This window comes from Dromiciops gliroides, chromosome 3 (genome assembly GCF_019393635.1).
Source record: "Dromiciops gliroides isolate mDroGli1 chromosome 3, mDroGli1.pri, whole genome shotgun sequence".
In the NCBI taxonomy this organism is placed as follows: domain Eukaryota; kingdom Metazoa; phylum Chordata; class Mammalia; order Microbiotheria; family Microbiotheriidae; genus Dromiciops; species Dromiciops gliroides.
In genome coordinates this window covers 467178502-467198522 of record NC_057863.1, presented here as the reverse complement: position 1 = coordinate 467198522, position 20021 = coordinate 467178502, and the positions used below count along the sequence as shown (strand labels likewise).

The window sequence follows — 20021 nt, the reverse complement described above, 5'->3', positions numbered from 1 at the left end:
CCTACGGCCTATGAGGCTGCCTACGGCCTATGAGGCTGCCTATGGCCTTTGAGGCTACCTATAGCCTATGAGGTAAATGTCCTTAAGCTCTTGTTTGAACTCTATATAATGGAACCTCGCAAAAGCTCCTGGAGGGAGGTACATATTCTCTCCAGCTCTCTCCCTATCAAATGACCTAATAAATTTCTTTCTAAAATTGAAAGAAAAGAAAAGAATAAGGAAGGCTGAAGCATAGGAAGAGATGACAAAGAACTGTCAGTTTCTGATCAAGGAAGTAGAACACTTGTGGGTAGATGGTGAGATCTAGCCAAAACAGAGAAACATAAGGAATCTGAGATGAAAATATTATCTTGTGGGGGTTTTTTTTCCTCCTCAAGAACAGTTGATTTTGAGATAGAAAATCATGTATAACTAAAACTTCATCCAAGTAGTATGATCACTGGTCACCAACACCATATCTAATATTTATTTGCTATGATCCAATTAGCCTGGTGGAAGGCTACCAGGAATGCCTAGCTTAAGTAGATATTCCCTAAGTAGATATTAAGTATATATTCCCTAGTTAAGGAGTTCTACCTGTTAACATTGTTATTGTATTTAGACAATGAATTCCTAAGGTCAGTTTTCAATTGCCTGCAAGTTTCCTCAACCTTTCGAAAGCAGAGCTGAAGGAACAAACTTGCAGGCTCAGCTCTTTCCCACTAGCTCTAAGCTTCAAAACAAAGTATCTGATCTTTGTCAGCACTTTACTTTCATCTCTTCTCCCACTCATTCCCCAACCCGCAATAAGTTCCTCCTTTTCCTCACATTTATTTGTAATAGGTTGCAAGAGCCATACCACACATCAGAGGGAAGGATTCAGACATACCCAACTATGACCAATCAGCTTACCCATTAGGAGTACTTCCAACTTTGTCACATATATCCATAATAAGTCCCCAGTCTTCACTGGTGTTATATTCGTTTGTAGCCTTTTCTACAAGAAAAGAAAAAGCACTTTACAGAATACCAAAGTATATACAAAGAAGCCATAGTTTAAGAAAAGGTCTATTTCTCACCCATTTAAAGACAAAAACAGCATGGAAAAATTCCATAATATTGAATAATTTTATTCATCTTAATTTTAAATTTCAGGCAAAACAATGTTAGAAGTACAGAAGGATAAAGAAATGCAACTGTTAATCTGAATAAATTAAAACTATACAAATGACACATTATGCACAATCCTATCAAACACCTCCTATCAAACATTAGTTGGGGGGGTGGGGGGGGTGGAGTCTTAGAAAATAACCAAGGTTTGAAAGCATGAAAGGATCATAGTAGTATTACTATCACACAGCTTTTACAACATCTCAATGTCAGAAAAAAATACTGTTTTTTCGTAGTTTTAAAGGGTAATGAATACAAAAACTATTACATCATTAACACTGTCTTAGCCCTCTATCATCAGAAAATATGTTGCATTTTTTAAAAGAAAGTAAAATGAGGATAATTATAAGATATGGTAGGAGATAAGAAAGAAGCCAATAGCCTATTTGTGAAATACAAGTAACAATTTATAGCTATCCCTTCATCACTAAAAATAAGCCTACTCTAGTGATTATGTAATAAGGAAAATACACCAGATCCCTAAATGTGCTGAGCTGATTTAAATACTATCTTTGAAAAATTTTAAGGGTCCTACAAATACACTTTACTTTGCTTAAAAGCTGAGTTCAAAAAAAAAAAGAAAAAAGAAAAAGCTGAGCTCAGCTGTTTTGACAATGTCATGGAATATTTCTGAAACTTCTAGGTAAGTAATGTTTCCTGTATATACTGAATAATACCATAATTTAATGAATGTCACCTAGAGGATTAGTACAGGTAAATGGGTATATATTACAGCAAATGCTGCTTGCTATAAATTTTTCTGGGAAAAAAATGAAAAACATTGGTTTGCACACTATATCTAGAATATGGTTTGCACACTATATCTGGAATAAATGTTTGACTCTCTACAAACACCAGAACAATAGTTACTCAAAAAAACCCAAACCAATCCTATAATCTTAAGACTTTATAATGGCCTGCCAAAAAGGAAACCTCACTTTTTGGTGAGCTGAACAACTGATTGTACACTTGAGAATATTTTAAACTCTGGAGCAAATTTAAATATTATAATTAAGAAACCATTCTTTTATAGCATGTCACATTGCCTGGTGATAGGGCCATTCACCACATGTATCTCCCATTATCTGGTCTCACATGCACAGAGGGAGACAGTATTAAGAGAGGTCTCCTGGGGACCTAAACTTTGAATTTCCAAGAGTTTGGTAGGTGTATGTCATAACATTTCATTACCACCTTTTTATTACGGAACATAGAGAACCTTGAACAAGCAGTGAAATACTTTAAAAAATTAAAGCATTATAAAGAAACACTTTGTCAATATCTTTGAGAAACAAAAAAGCTCCCTCCAGAGTCTATTACGTTTTAAAATGCAGATTTAATAAGAATCTGAGCCTATCTAATTAAAACACTGGTAAAAATATACTCTATCAATTGTAAAGAAAAGCCATTTCTGAGAACAGACTGACCATGTTAGGTATTTTCTATATCCTCCCCTAACTGTATTTCAAAATGAACTTTTAACAGCCATTGAGATAAATTATCTAAGTTATAAGTCTGGAGTTGCTCTAACATGGTTCCAAATAAAGTTTCTCTCTCTATGATGACAAACCCTAGCTTTAAAAACAACAACACAAATCAAAAAGCCCACCTTACTAAAACTGCTGAAAGTACTATAAATTTCATTGTTCTTAATCTTTGAATATGATGCCACTAATGTTTAAGCATGGCTAAAAAGATTATTATTTTGGTAAGAGTTTTTGTAATATCTGATTCAATTACTTGTTTTTGTTATTGGTTAAATTTGTTGTATTTTTAAAAAATGTGTGATAGTTTACTAATTAGGAATTTTATTAGTCATTGGGAATTTGTGTTACTCAGCCAAGGGTCTGGACTGAATATTACCTTTGTTTAACAAAAGGAAGAAAACAAAAAACTATCATTGGCATTCATTAGCCATATTATGAGTTAAAGTTTAGAACGCTTGAAAGTAATCAAACCCAGTTCATTCAATTACTTTGGAAGTGGCTACACAAACACAAACAATTGATGTGATTTAGTGAAAAGACTATGGGAGTCTAAGACCTGGGGTACTAATCAGTCCTTCCTATGGCTGCAGGAGTGTGGGCAAAATCATTCCACTTCTCTGGACATCAGTTTCCTATCAGAAAAAATGGAGAATTGAACTAGATGATTTCAAAAGTGTCTTCCAATCTTTGGAAAGGAGAACAGTTTATGACCAAACAAGAAATAGAGAATATTATGAAATGCAAAATGGATGATTTTGATTACACTAAATTAAAAAGGTTTTGTACAAACAAAAGCAATGCACCCAAAATTAGAAGGGATGCAGAAAGCTGGGAAACAATTTTTATGGCCAGTACTTCTGATAAAGACCTCATTTCTAAATTATATCAGGAACTAAATCAAATTTATAAGAATCCAAGTCATTTCCCAATTGAGAAATGGTCAAAGGTCCAGCATAAACATTAGTCATATAAATAAAATTCATGTCAAATACAACAAACAATGTTTACAAGTTAAACAGGCAGTTTTCTGATGAAGAAATCAAAGCTATCTATTGCCATATGAAAAAAATGCTCTAAATCACTATTGATTAGGGAGATGCAAATTAAAACAACTCTGAGGTACCACCTGACACCTATCAGATTGGCTAATATTACAAAAAAGGAAAATAATAAATGTTGGAGAAGCTGTGGGAAAATTGGAACACTAATGCATTGTTGGTGGAGCTGTGAACTGATCCAACCATTCTGGAGAGCAATTTGGAACTATGCCCAAAGGGCTATAAAGCTCTGCATACCCTTTGACCCAGCAATACCACTTTGGGGTCTTTTTCCCAAAGAGATCATAAAAAAGGGAAAAGGACCCACATGTACAAAAATATTTATAGCTACTCTTTTTGTGGTGGCAAGGAATTGGAAATTAAGGGGTTGCCCATCAATTGGGGAATGGCTGAACAAGTTGTGGTATATGAATGTAATGGAATACTATTGTGCTGTAAGAAATGATGAGCAGGAAGAGTTCAGAGAAACCTGGAAGGACTTGCATGAACTGATGATGAGTGAGATGAGCAGAACAAGAAGAACATTATACACAGTATCATTAACATTATGTGTTGATTAACTGTGATAGACTAGATTCTTCTCACCAATACAACGGTACAAGTTCCAAAGAACTCATGATGGAAAATGCTCTCCAAATGCAGAAAAAAAGAACTGTGGAATTATGGATGCTGACTGAACCATACACCATACTATTTCTTTTGTTTTTGGTGCTGTTTTTTCTTTTTTGAGGTTTTTCCTTTTTGCTCTGATTATTCTCTTATAACATGATTAATGCAGAAATATGTTTAATGTTTTATATATATATATACACATACACACACACACACACACACACACACACACACACCTATATCAGATTACCTGCTGTTGGGGGGGGAGGAAGAGAAAAATTGGAAATTGGAAATCTTATATAAACAAATGTTGAAAACTATCTCTACATGTAACTCGAAAATAATAAAATACTTTTTTTTTTTTTAAGTGCCTTCGGCAGTGCCTAGAGCACCGGCCCTGGATTCAGGAGGACCTGAGTTCAAATCCAACCTCAGACATTTGACACTTACTAGCTGTGTGACCCTGGGCAAGTCACTTAACCCCAATTGCCTCACCAAAAAAAAAAAAAAAAGTGCCTTCCAGTGCAAACCTTTTGTGACTATCAGATGTTTTAGAGATTATTCTTATCTAGTCAGGTACACAGTAAGCACTTTCACCTTGACTAGTCATTACAGTGGATCTCCTAAGTAGTTTTATGTAAGTGAATGGATTCAGCTTTTTCAATAAAACAGACTGTTCTCAATCAAGATGGATTTTTAAATTGATATTTAGTTTTTTTTAACATTGAAAATAAACACTGGGGGCAGCTAGGTGGCGCAGTGGATAGAGCACCAGCCCTGGAGTCAGGAGTACCTGGGTTCGGATCTGGCCTCAGACACTTAACACTTACTAGCTGTGTGACCCTGGGCAAGTCACTTAACCCCAATTGCCTCACTAAAAAAACAAAAAAACAAAAACAAAAAAAAGAAAATAAACACTGCATGGAACTCCTACACTGATACCTCACTGTGGCATAAAGTCTTTGCCAGAAACACAAGCTCTGGAAGATTCTACTAAGCTGGAAAGGCTTATGAGCCACTACCAACAGAATATATTTATCTATTATCTGAAGGGCCAGCCTAGTTAAGTTATGAAAAACTTAAAATGGTCACCAGAGAATGACACTTTTTGGCTACAGATCTCAAGAATCTGCTAAGATGTTACAATCTATGATAGTAAAGGAAGTACCTACACAAATGAAACCACAGATCTTAAGATACATTTGAATACACATGTGTAGATATACATATATAAGTTTTTATAATTAAGAATCCTTTTTGTAAAAAGTAATTCATATATATAGTTTTCATTTAACATGTCTTAAGGATCAGCAATATCCTTATGATTGAATAATGAAATTCTGAAGTTAGAACTATACAAATTCAATCAGCTAGAATGCTCAGGGAATGGGGTACTCACTTAAACTGGCTTTTTAAAAAAAATAAATTAAGAGTTGAGCAAAAAAAACCCAAAACCCCAAAACTAACTATTTGCCACTTCAAACCTTATTTAAAAAAAATGCATTAATAACCTGCTGGCCTTAGTAGTCCACTGAACATAATTTATTCTTAGATACCTGAGGATCTTATAATGTGCCTCAGTGTCATCATTCTACACAGGAGTGCTTAAATGTTAGGCATGGTGCAGCAAAAAGAGTACTTGACTTTGGAATGAAGACCTAGGTTCAAACCTTGACTCTGCCACTTGCTTGGTATATGACTAACAAGTGATCTGCAGAATAAGTGTGCTGGATGCTATAATCTCTAAGTTTTCCTCTAGTTTTAAATCTATGACATTATACTAAATCATGAAGAAATGATAAGTCACTGTAAAATATTATATATGCAGATGGATTAAATATTAGAAGAAAATAGGTATGGACATAGCTGACTAAAACTAGAGGTACTGAACCTCAAGAATTTTCTTTTTTAAATAAATTTCTCATAAGAGCTTATTTTCTTTTATTGTGTATCTTTTTTTTCTCTTAAGAGCTGAATTGGTAAAACCAAATTCTGGTTCAATGAATGTTCAAATTAGGCTAGGTTTCACTTAGTCAGGTTTTACAATACAGAGTGTTGTCTCAATGCAGAGTTAAGCTTTAACGGAACTAAGAATTTTTGGACCACTCTGAACATAAAAATAAGAGATATGGGCAATCTTCTATAAATGTCTAGTGATAAGTTTTAAAAGAAAGTCACATAAAACTTACTCAAGCTAAACAGGAAACTCAAAGAACCAGCTCAGATATGTACAAAATACAGAATTAAGAGCAACTAACAGTATGACTACAAAAGCAATAGTTCTTTAACAACATTTAAGTACATTGAAGCCCAGAATTAACAGAAATATGAGGAATATTAAGGGCAACAAAAAGGATATTTTTTTGTTATGGGAAAGAGAAAGATCAAAGAATAGAAAGGACCAACGTTGGTGAAGTAGACTGGATAGCAACAGCCAATGACAGAGAAAAGGTTGAGCTGTTCAATTCATATTTGATTTTTTTTTCTCTATCAAGAAAAATGATGTTTCTTAGAAATAAAGAACAAAAATGATTGAAAAGAAATTTACATCCACCTTAACTGAGGAAGGTATGGGCACTTACCAAATCCAGATAAACTATATTCTAGGGACCAAGAGCTCACACATCTTGGTGAGATACAAAACCATGGCAAACTAAAGTACACCACAGACCTGGAGGTGTTATCCCAATTCGCAAAATAGGAAAAAAGATTGATTCCCTAATGTATCTGTGATCACAACTTCCATTCCAGAAAAGAATTATTGAAGTTTTAAGGGATCCATCTTTCAAAATACTCACAAAGGGACATACTGTCTTTCATATAAACATATGAGACAGAGTGAAGAGAGATATATGTGGTGAATGTGGCCCTAACACTAGGCACTGTGACATGGAATAAAAGGATAGTTTCTTTCTTTCTTTTTTAAATATGGAACGCTTCACGAATTTGCGTGTCATCCTTGCGCAGGGGCCATGCTAATCTTCTCTGTATCGGTCCAATTTTAGTATATGTGCTGCTGAAGTGAGCACAAAGGATAGCTTCTTAATTATAAAATTGACATTTCCTCCTGAGTTTAAAAAGTGCACAGTCAGTTGTTCAGCTCATACAAGTGAGATCTACTTTGGCTGGTCATTCATTATAAAGTCTTCAGATTTCAGTTTTGTTTTTGTTTGGGGAGGGAGGGGGATGCAATTGTGATTCCATTGCTTGTAGAGTCAGACATTTATGCCAGATGTAGTTTACAACCAGTGTTCTTTCATTTTCTCATTAAAATCGAGTATAGTAAGTATTATTTGCTACAGTATGATGTTTAGTCCAGCATAAACAAGTCATATAAATAAAATTCATGTCAAATACAACAGATAATGTTTACAAGTTAAACCATATTTCCTTTTTGTTAATAATTGGTAAACTACAAAAGTAATATGTACTATCAGCCCTAACCATGTTATTAGGTGGGTTTACTTAACTGTTTTTAGGGAATAAACTTGGGAGAGAGTCTGTTTCTGCTGAGAAGCATCTGTTGTGTCAAAGCAAAATATATAAAATAAACATGTGTGCGCGCATGCGCGCGCGTGCACGCGCACGCGCGCACACACACACACACACACACACACAGAGCAAGTCATACCATTCCAATTTTCTTTTTTTGTTTTTTAACAGAACATTAGGTTGGTAGATCAATAAAATACCATTGATACCATATATCTAGTTTTCAGCAAGCCATTTGACAAAATGTGCTGCAGTGGAAAAGATAGAGGTTATAACCTAGATAATAACTGAGATGAATTTAGAACTAATTAAGTGACAAAACCCAAAAAGTAGCGATCAAATCATTCAATATCAGCCTGTAAGAAGGTTATATCTAAAACACTCAACTGAAATGTCTGTATTACATTAAACAGTTTAAATGTTTAATGCCTCAACAAAGCTGATAAATTAGAAATATTTCAAAACACTTATCCACCAGTCTCTTCCCCTCTCCTCATAAAATGACCTGCTTCAGTTTGAAGTTAAATTAACAAGTAAAATTTGCAATTCAGTCAGTTTTCTGATGTAGTTTCAATTATATTATGGGGAAATTTTAAAAAATTAACTACTGTTTTAATAAGTATAAAATAAGTACCTTCTAAAATTGAACTATATAAGCATTTAAACACAAATCTGAATTGTAAAATTATTAAGGTTCTATTAAACAATAAAATGCCTATTTTTGAAGAAAACAATTAAATCAAGTCCTCAATACTATAAAATGGAACACAATGGGGTAGCATGGTGCAAAGAAGGGCTCAGATTGAAATTCTGGCTCTTCCATGTAAAAACCAACTTAGGGAAATCTTAATGTCTTTTCCTCACATATCCTCTTCCATAAAATAAAGAAGTTGGAGTAGTCATGAGGTTCTTAACCTTTTTTGGTGTCATGAACCACTTTGGTAGTCTGATGAAGCTTATGAATCCCTTCTCAGAAGAATGTTTTTAAAGGCATAAAATAAAAGACATGAGATTACAAAGAAAACCATTACATTAAAATGCAGCCATCCAAATATACAGACCCAAATAAGAACCCCAAGACTAGCTGACCTCTAAGGACCCTTCAAGCTCTAGATCTGTTCTTCTATGACTGATCTTATGGAGCCTGACCTAATAAGAAGAAATAGATAGTCCCCTCCCCTATGTCGTATTCATTTTTTTAATGAAGAAAGAAGTGGCCAGCATGGTATTGATTCTAAAACATCATAGAATCACATCTCTCTATAAAAATCTCATAGAAAAACTAAGCCACAGTAACAGTTCAGTTATCTAGAACACAAGGAAGATGGAATGGAGGGAGTAGAAAGGCTCAAGAACAATCCAAATAGATTCCACAAAGTTCGTGTACTCTGCCTTTAGGTAACTTCTCGGGACTATTTGCTCTTCCTTACACATAATATGCTAACAAGCTTGCCAAGTGGAAAGAGTATACCCTGGGGAGAAGGGGAAGAGAAAGTTGATAGAAGGGAGGAGATGGAATACTTTTTTTTAAGAAGCAAAACTTCAAAAAAGCAGAGCAGTCTAGGGCCGTTAAAAAGAACCAACAGTCCTGTAAACCTGAATACCAGAGTTTGTATACAGTGCAAAAAATGACATTCATAAAGATTCTGTATAATCAAAAAAGGTAAAAATCACATTTAGCATATTTTTGTCACGTCATTTATTATTGTCATGAGAAACATCATGGAGTAACTCTTAGTACAACTTGAGTTCAAGTACTGGCTCTGGCACATGGTGACAGTGACTTCCCCAGACAGATGAAATAAGAGATTCCTCCCTCCTCATTCGACTAGGGAAAAAAAAAAGTTTAAATACTCACATGGTTAATATACAAAACTACACTTCTTTTAAAAAAATGGAATTGTACCCTTAAGAAAAACTACTCTAAGGAGCTGTAAATTGTTCCAACTATTCTGGACATCAAATTGGAATTATTCAAGAAAACCACCATCATACCCTTTGTCATATCAATCCTATTACTGAGCATATGCCCAGGGAAGTCAAAGACAGAAATAAAGGTCTAATTAGCTACCAAAATATTCATAACTTCACTTACTGTGGTAGCAAATAACTGGAAATACAGTGGATGCCTATTGACTGTAACATGTGGCCGAGAAAAACTATGGTATTAGAGTGCAATGGAGTACTACTGTGTAATAATAAATTACAAGTATGAGAAAGTCAGACATATATGAAAGGACTTCTCTGAATGGATACAGAGTGAAATAAGCACTAAGCAGAATCAAAAGAACATATATGACTACAATAACGTAAACGAAAAAGAATACTTAAAAGGAAGGCAGACTGAATAACTGAAAAACTAATGGTGGTCTCAAAAACAGATAATCAAACATACCTCCTTCCTCCCCATACAGGAGGGTATTTTCTACATTGTCAGATGCTGTCATTGTTTTTGAGTATGTTTGCATAATTATCTCTGCTATGAGGGAAAGCTCAATCCAGAGGCAGAGTAGGAAAGATTTCCCTCTTCCAAACTCCCAGAAATGACTGTGATATAAAAACAAAAGGCTATAGTAAGAAGAAGAAATTAGCAAGAAAACTTTAATAATCAATATAATACTGATAAGACTCTCTGGATAGCTACACACCCAAACAGCCTCTGTCATGATGCCACACAAAAGCAGAATGAGCAAAGAGCAAGTAGGTTTTTTGGGTTTTTTTAACTGAGCAAGAGAAGCCTTGTGTTGCCCAGCAACAGTGGATGACCATTTCCAAGTGGGCAACATTTTCTAGGGATAATGACGGTTCTCCTTTTGCTCATGACTACCAACCTTCTCAGGTAAAATATCTATTTTAAAGACAATTTTATTCAATATACTTTAAACTCTCCTAATAAGGCCACTAACACAAAATAAATTGAATTTTTATAAACTTGTAAGAAAGCAAAATATTGCAAATGACTAGATCCTTCTCCAAGCCAGGTAGAAATAATTAAAATGCAGGTAAGGATAAAAAATGTTATCCAGTTCAGCGCTTCTCATCTTGTGCTATATGAGTGAAGTAAATTGTTTCAAACTAAATAATTACTGAAAGTTTTAGCAGTAAGTAACCCTACTTTTAGAAAAAAAATTTTAAACCATATATTTAAATATTTTAGAGTTTAATTCCAACAGCCGCATTAAGAATGGTTCTCCCCCCCCCCCCAAAAAAAACATGTTCTTTTTTTAATCACCTGACTTAGGCTTTTCTAGCAAGAACTTCTTTCAATTTTATGCTATGAAGGTACATAAATGGGCAAGGTGAGAGGGAAGGGGACCAATTGTTTTATAAAACACCTTACAGTTTTTCATCAGTTTTTAACACATACTGCTTTATTGTGTCTGTGAGGATTGGAAGTAGTACCTATCCTAATGGCCACTTACACCCTATAATGAACTACTTCAAGGTAACTGAAACTCAGGAAGGCCTATTTTAATGGGCCTTTCTATTGTTGGGTATGATGGGCTAAAGGCAATAGTAAAGGAAAAATGAATTACGGATGTAAGTTTATTTCAGAAAAATATTGTAGAAAAATAGCAATCCAGGGGCAGCTAGATGGAACAGTGGATAAAGCTTTGGCCCTGGATTCAGGAGGACCTGAGTTCAAATCCAACCTCAAACACTTGGCACTTACTAGCTGTGTGACCCTGGGCAAGTCACTTAACCCTCATTGCCCTGCAAAAAAAAAAAAAAAGAAAGAAAGAAAGAAAAGAAAAATAGCAATCCACAAAAATATCAAGTTAATATAATTTAGAAAATATTGCTACTAAGTGCCCTAATGAAGGCCTGGAGATTCTAGGTGGACAAGGTGTAATTAGATGCAAAAGGACGCAGAAGAACATGGGAATTATGGCTAATGTCAAACTGTCTCAGGGACACAATAAGAGTTTTTCCATGTGGCAGTGCATTCAATAAATGGTAAACATTTGGGAACAGGAAAAAAGAGAGAAATTCAAATGGCACTACTAGCTACCTAAGAATGATATGTATAAACAAAGATGAAACCATTTCAGTGAAGTAGGGAATAAAATGAAGATAAGATCCAGAACTGGGAAAAGCTATAAACCTTTCAGAAGGAGGGATGATATAACATATATATTGCTACTGAGGTAAAAGGTTAGGATTAACAGTCACTGAATGCTGCAGTCTGCTTGATTATATAATAAAAAGCAAAACGATTACCACACCTTTAACAGAGCTATTTTACTACAGAGGATGCTTCTGGGCTTGTTTGGCCATAATAGGAAAGGAATGCTGTAGCTGCATCCATCTTACCCACTGAGGATGCTAAGATCTTCTATTCATTGGTAAAACATACTACCTAGTCCCACTCTTGCTACCCCCAAATCTGACTAAGCTAGAAGGGCACTTTTTCCTTTGCTGACTTTAAAATCTAATGTTAGGGGCAGCTAGGTGGTGCAGTGGATAGAGCACCAGCCCTAGATTCAGGAGGACCTGAGTTCAAATCCTGCCCCAGACACTTAACACTTACTAGCTGTGTGACCCTGGGCAAGTCACTTAACCCCAAATGCCTCACCAAAAAAAAAAAATAAATTAATTTTTAAAAATCTAATGTTAAAGAAAAACTATTTCACATTTTATAAATTTTTAAGTACTATTTACCTATAATATATAGCAAAACTGGAATGTAAGTTGTCTGTATTCCACAACATTCTAAGTAGAAAAGATAAACTAAATGTACCTCAAAGGAGCCACAAAGGAATTTTGGAATATCAGTATTTTGGTTTTTTATGGTGCTTGAGTGAAGTTTGTATATGTTTAGCTTCTCTGATAAAGGGGAGACATAAAACTATCATTTGCAGCATACAATAGATATTAATCATCATGGTATATAGCACTGGTATAGACTGAATGAAATTAAACAAGAACAACCATCTGGAATATCAATATATTCATCAATAAAAGATACAAGCAATGGTCAAAGGTTATACCTTACAAATTCTATATTTGGCATCTTCCTCCCCGCTGAAATGCTGTTATCAGATTTATAAAATCTCCAATTGTTTGGGCATAAGATTTTTGAAGTGCAAGTAGAATATGAACTAAATTTTGTAGGATAGGAGAAATTGGCATCTATCTGGAGACAAAGGTTTAGGATACAAGTAATTATCAAAGGCTTAGTAGCAACAGTAGACAGGGATATGTGTGCAAGGAATAACAAGTTTGGCTGGAGAAAATGGAGAATTGGAAGGGGAACGGAAGTTTGAGAGCAAAAAGAAACAAAACTCAATGAAAGCAAATGGAGGAGAAAATAAGGTATAGGTGTATTGAGAGGTAGAAGAAGGACTGCTGGGAATTTTAAGACTTACAAAGTTATTTTTCTTCAGAGACACAAAGTTCTTAAGCATGGCAGCTTGGAATAATGGAAATAACAGCTGACATTTTATGGTGCTTTAATGTTTACAAAGCACTTTAACAATGCTACTTGTCTGTAAAATTGGATTATCTTTAGTACCTACTGTTATATTTAAAAAATGAGCAGATGTTACAATTAGTGCGTACTGGGCATGTAACTCAACAAATTACTATATATTTAATCTGGGAAGACTTTCTGAGGGAAGATTTGAAAACAGCTTCAAATAAAAACAACAGCAGTTTGTATGATGTTAGCTAGTGTGAGTATTAGAGATGGCCATGGAAAAAACAAAGGAGAGAATGAGAGATTTTATGTGACTGAAGCAAAAAGAATTGTTTTAAAAGATATTCTAGGGGCAGCTAGGTGGCGCAGTGGATGGTGTGCCAGCCCTGAAGTGGGGAGGACCTGAGTTTGGATCCGGCCTTGGACACTTGACACTTACTAGCTGTGTGACCCTAGGCAAGTCACTTAACCCCAATTGCCTCACCAAAAAAAAAAAAAAAAAAGATATTCTAAAACAATATAATGGACATTCTAGGGGGAAAAAATCTTAAAGTCAAATAATCTCAATTGTTTTGTTCCATTTATATGTTTTAAATTAAAATGAAGTGGAGTATAAAAATCAGTTAGGTACTAATAAAGATGTAGGGGAAAGATAACTACAGAAACAAATCTTTTTCTATTAATCATATACAAAAACTTCATACACTTATATTACTAAATATCTGATCCCACTTGCCAGGTACTGAAGATTGAACACTGGGTGCTAAGAAGATAACACTGCCTCCTTCCTACTTTACTGAGGAGACTGATAATATCCACGGAATGTAGCTTCATGTCGATTCCTCAATAATACTCATTTACATTTATAGTTTTAACATTTTCAAAGTGCTTTAGATATGAAATATGTGATATAAGTAATTCTTTCCCCCCTTTTTGAAGTAAAGCACCTGGACCTTAGTCTTGGCACTCTACTTCATCATGAATCTTAGTCTCTCTGATGGGAGGGTGGGGCCATGAACTCTCAGCTGAGAACATCTCATTTCTCACCTAGCTGCACTACTCCAGTACATCTCTGACATTTCCAATGCACCCCCAGAGTTGAGTACTTTTTCCTCCCCTCCCCCAGCTTCTCAGCTTCTTTTCTGTATCCAGTCTTCTCCCATTAGGTTATAAGCTCCTTGAGGGCAGACTCTTGTTTTTGTACTCCCAGCACTTAGCACTGTCTGACACACAGTAAACACTTAGTAAATGCCTTTTTTTTTTGGGGGGGGGAGATAAATAAGTAAATAAATAAGTAAACTAGCTACATAAATAAATAAATAACCCAATAAAAAAATAACCTTTCACTTGACCTCACTTCCTCAAACTAAGCCCCATAACAATCACTATCTTATGGGGCTTTCATTGCCTGAGCTTCATTACAGCTCATTAACTCAAACTTCTATCCCCCAAATTCTACTGAAATAATTCTCTACCAAGTCACCAAGAAACCCTATTGATTGTGATATTTCTCAACCCTCCCCCTCCTTGAAACGATTTTCCCCTAACCCTTCTGTCTTATAACAAACATAACTGAACTCAGAGGGGCTTTCCAGTCCAATTCCATAATTTTACTGATGAGGAAAATAAGGCCCAGAGATGTTAAGAGACACGGATAGGATAGAGGTGAGACTAAAACCTAGGTCCTCTTATACCATCTCATTCTACTTCACTTCACAGATTCTGATGGAAGCCCCTGCCCTCTCCTCCCATTTTGCATGTGCTGCAGACTCTCAACCCCTTGTCTAGAAATTCCTCCTACCACATTTCAACCTGAGAAAGTATTCTCCATCTTTAAAGGCCATCAAAGGTGTCACCATTTCTACGAAGTGATCTCTCTTTCCTCAGATTTCTTAATGTCTCAACCTGCTTCCTCCCACTTACCCCATTCAATACTGATTCACTTTGTGTACCTATCCCCCTTGAAAGTTCCTTGAGGACAGGGAATGTTTTGTTTTTCCATCATGGCTGTCACAATGGTTTGCACAAAGGATCAGAGCTGGAAGAGGCAACCCCACATTTTATAGATGAAGAAACTGAGGCTCAGAAAGAACAAGTAAGTAACTTTCCTAGAGGCCCAGAAAGAATGAGTGATTTGCCCAAAGTCACAAAGTACTTAGTACCAGACCCAATATTTGAGGACCTCTAAGTCTGGCATTTCTTTCATTATACACATTAAGCAGGGGCTTAATATTGGTTGCCTTGGGTCAGCAGATCTGTTAGTCTTGGCTTTACCACAAACCAGCTGGATGACACTGGGTGAGTCACCTATAACCCCTACATCTCTGTTACTCATTTGCAAATATCCTATGTCACAAGGCTGTTGCAAAACAAAACTTGAGAGAACTGAAAAATAAACTGAAAAGCAGTATAAATGTTAAATGATTCTTATAGGCCATAAACAATTACCTGGCTTTCAAATAAGAAAATCTTAATTACTGAAACAAGTGTATAGTTATGAATTCTACACGGCTCAGGCAAGCTTTCAGTCACTCTAGAGGATATTCATCTTACCACAAACTTTATCTTATGTAATTTTTAGTCAATAAGTCAACCAGCATTTATTAATCTCCTACTATGTGTCACTGTGCTAAGTCCTAGGGATACAAAGAAAAGTCAAAAACAGTTTCTGCCTTCAAGAAGTTCAAAATCTAAAGGGGGGGGCGGGAAGAAGAGAGAAGGATGGGAAAACATGAAAACTATGTATGAACAAGATACATCACATAGAGGGTAAATTTTAGAAACCAAAGACACTAATATTTAGGAGACTCGGTAAAGGCCTCTTGTAGAAGGTTAGATTTTATGGGAGGGTCTTGAAGGAAGCCAGGGGACAAGAGATGAAGACAGAGTGGGTGCCAGGCATCCGGGAAATCCCAGATTTGGATGTACTTTTAGAGGTCCCGAGAAGTTCGTTCTCGTTCGTTCGTTTTCTCTCTCTCTCTCTCTCTCTCTCTCTCTCTCTCTCTCTCTCTTTTGGCTCTTCCATTAATACTAGCTAATTTCTAGCTAGCTCCAGTCCCACCTAATATCATTCTATCAAAACCCGTAATCTTGGAGAGACTAAAGGTCTCAAGACCCGATTAACTAAATCTACTCCTTTAATGCACCCCAATCTTATGACAACCAAGGGAACTCTTTCTTCTTTGTCATTCTATAAGAGAGAGCAGCTTTCGCTCTTTCTTTGTATGGGACAACAAAGAGGAGAGGGGACCGAGAGAGGAGCTGAGGCTCTGCCGTCAGGACCCGGGTCAAGGCATGGATAAAAGTTGTCAGAGAAGCCTCCATTCCACTGGGGAAAGCCCCGCCCGAAAGGGTCAGGCTGCCCCTCAGGGGGGATGCCTCAAACTGCTGCATCACGTCCCTGTACCGGCTGACGAGGGGTGGCCGCGAAGGGCCAGCCCTTCAATACTGACGCCGGGAGAGCTGACATCCTCATTTCGGCATTAGCCGCTTACTTTAGGGTCTCTCGGCAACCGGACAAGGAGCCCTGCTGGAGGGCGGGGGGTTGGGGTGGGGAGGAAAGTTTGGGGAAGGGTGTTCGCTCCGTAAACTCCCCACCCCCGGGAAGGGGAATGGGTACACGGAAGGGGCAACAGGATGGAAGAGGGGCCGGTGTCCAGAGAGGTGCCGCCGGCCGGCCCATCCCCCAGAGCCCGGGACCACCGAGCGCCGCCGCCGCCTCCCCTTCTCACCCTAGCCGCGTCTCCAGGGGAACAGCTCCCGTAGCCCAGGGCCCGGGCCGGTGACTCACCAACATCCTGTTCGAAAGGATTAGGCGTGAACAAGGGCATCTTGCCGCGACCGGGTCCGCTCCAGGTAAGACGCGATAAAGGCAGCAGAGGCGGCGGCGGCAGCAGCGACAAATACTGCCCCCTCCTCGACCCAGCGGCCGCCGCTTCCTCGACGGTCCTCCGGTCCACCCTCAGCACTTCCGCAAATGCAGCTGCCCCGGCTCGTGCCTGATCCCAAGGGGCCGAGACCGCCTCCCGAGCTTCCTGAGCTATGCCTACCCTTGGTTAAACCCAGAACGGCTGTCAGAGTCTTTCCCCCGCTTCATTCTCCATAAGCAGGTCCAAAAGGGAGGACGAGTACCTTGACTCCAGGGTCACGCGATCTTCAGGCGTTAGCCTTAGCCACCTACCAATCTCGAGGGCCCTTTCCGGAATAGGGACCTTCAAGGACCGGAAGTTGTGACAGGAGCCTGGAAGCGGAGCGTCAAATTGGCAAAAGTCCGGAACAAAGGCTGATTGGTGGCAGCAGGGGGCGCCCATGCCCAGCCTTCCCCGACGTTCCTGCCGCCCTCCTAGGAACCTGCGGGGAAAGCGCCGGTCTTTAGACGGATGAAAAAACACAGCGCAGCCCAACATTTCATCACTGGTCAGCCTCTTCCAAAAGCCCTGGGTTCGTGGGAAATGGGGATGAGAGCCGGCTTGATCGCCAGGCTTGGTTCTTCTGCTATAATCGATGTAGTGGGAAGAGCAGTGGGCTAATGAAAACCTGGTTGAAATTCTAGTGTTGGCATTTGACTGTGTGATCCGTTAACATTTTGAAGCCTCTTGTTCCCCCCCCCCCACTTTACCCCGTGAAATAGAGAAATAATTTGCAGGGTCGTGAGGAAAGCGCCAGGCTTTGGATCGGACCTCTGCAAGCTAGAGGTGTGTGATGCTGGACTAGCTGTGAGGGCTTCTGGGAAATGTAGTCCAGTGATGTTTCTCCCCGGTGTGGGGAGAGACTAATGTATTTCAAGCTCTGGATAGGGCGGGGCCGGGGCCACCTGAGCTGGCAGGTTCTACTGGCTGCCTCCAGTTTTGAGAGAGAATGCAGACGGTACTGGTGTTTAGAGGGAGAAGACAGAACAGACACTGGGCAGGAAATTTCAGTGGAAGTCAAGAAAAAGAGAAAGGAACTCCAGCAGGCACCTTGTCATGCGAGTTTAGGAGCTGAGAAACTGAACAACTACTGGCAGTAATTGTGATGGGGCTGCCTCCACTTTGAACAGCCGGAATGGGACAGTCGGAAGCAACTGACAAATGAATTAATGGTTAAAGCATTCATCAAGCGTTTACTTTGTGTCAGGCACTGTGCTAGGCGCTGGGGATATTAAAAAAAAAAAGGCAAAGGGACTTTAGGGAAATACATGGTGGACTAGTGGAGAGATTATGTACAAACAAGATATATACAGGATAAATCAGAGATAACCACAGAAGGAAGACACAAACATTAAGGAACATCAGGAAAGGCTTCTTATAAAAAGGTGGGGTTTTAGCTGGCACTTGAAGAAAAAAGGACAAAAATGAGGAGGGGACCGCCTGAGGAACAACCAGTAAAATGTGGGAGATGGAGTTTTCTGTGTTGGGAACAGCAAGATTTTATATTTGATCCTGGAGAAGTCACTGGGGTTCATTCTGGACCTGGTCAAATCTGCACTTGAGAAAGATCCGTTTGACTTCTTTGAGTGGAGAATGGACTGGAATGAGGAGAGACTTCATTTAAGGAGACCAAATAGAAGGTTATTGCAATAATCTGGCTGTGAAATGATGAGAGAGGTGGCAGTGAGGGAAAAAAGAAGAACACATATAAGAGAAGTTGGGGTTAGAATCAGGATTTGGCAACAGACTAGATGAAAAGTGAATGAACGAGGTGACAGAATGAGAAATTAATTTCTAACCAGGGTGACTTTGAGAATGGTGGTGCCCTTGACATTAATAGAAAAAATATAGGAAGCTTTGGGAAAATAAGATAATAAGTTTAATATGTCTGTGGGACATCTAGTTCAAGATGTTCAATAGGGTATCAAGAAATGTAAGAATAGAGGTTAGGAGAAAGGTGAGGACTGGTCAAATAAATGATATCAAATACATAGAGATGATAATTGAATCCATGGAAGCTGATGAAATTATCAAAGGAAATAGTATAAAGGTAGAAGATGACCCAAGACAGAACCCTAGGGGATATCCACAATTCCACAAAGGAAACTGAGAGGAAGCAGTCAGATAGGAAGAGAACAAGGGAGAAGTAGGTTTCCCTCAGAAACCATTAGCCTTTCCCATTTAATTCAAAGGGCCTTTCTCACTCTTGAGTAAGAGATGGAGTAGATTAAGGAAAAATCATGCCCCCTAAGCCAACTAAAGAAAGAATTGGAGGTGGGGGGGATGATGCAACCCACATTTGGAAGATGGAGGAACTAGCTAAAAAGGGAATAACTGGTTTACCTCTTATACTAACAACCGCACTTCTGCACAGATGTTTATATTTGTAAACCTTAAAGTCCCATCCACTTCAAGAATATTGATTTCATGGGTGTGAGTGCTGGTTCCACCAAAAGAGATTATGATCCTAGTCACCAGGGAGAGGGCTTTTCTTTCTTTCTTTTTTTTTTTAGTGAGGCAATTGGGGTTAAATGACTTGCCCAGGGTCACACAGCTAGTAAGTGTTAAGTGTCTGAGACCAGATTTGAACTCAGGTACTCCTGACTCCAGGGCTGGTGCTCTATCCGCTCCACCACCTAGCTGCCCCTAGGGAGAAGGCTTTTAAGAGTTACTCCCACCAAAAAAATTCATCACCCTGTGGCTAAATTGATAATGAGCCTTTCCAAACTTAGCCAGGCTTATTCTCAGACCATAGATTTATTATCTGTCAGGCCTCCATGCTATTTTCCATACTATGCTCTGGCTGGTGTAGTGTGGCAAGGCATAGCATAGCTAACTTCTAAGAGCCCAGGATCACCTTCACAACTTGAGAAGGTATGAAGTAGAACTTTTCTGA

The 20021-nt window shown here is 38.1% G+C and overlaps 1 protein-coding gene and 1 non-coding gene across 3 annotated transcripts in view; both read right to left on the bottom strand.

Annotated features, from left to right (window-relative positions):
* STAM2 (signal transducing adaptor molecule 2) overlaps window positions 1-19661 on the bottom strand; it is a 53612-nt gene extending 33951 nt beyond the window's left edge. The window contains exons 1-3 of one of the 2 annotated variants that reach the window (XM_043997094.1): window positions 17008-19661; window positions 10194-10345; window positions 892-976 (exon numbers count right to left, since the gene is read on the bottom strand). In XM_043997094.1, coding sequence (XP_043853029.1) covers window positions 892-976; window positions 10194-10266 — 158 coding nt within the window. In that variant the 5' untranslated portion in view covers window positions 10267-10345; window positions 17008-19661. The remainder of the gene's footprint in view (window positions 1-891; window positions 977-10193; window positions 10346-17007) is intronic. The other variant, XM_043997093.1, reaches the window with a different exon arrangement.
* Window positions 7229-7335, bottom strand: LOC122752086. Its single transcript, XR_006355887.1, has one exon. It is a non-coding gene; the product is annotated as a U6 spliceosomal RNA (small nuclear RNA).
* Window positions 19662-20021: the final 360 nt, after the last annotated feature.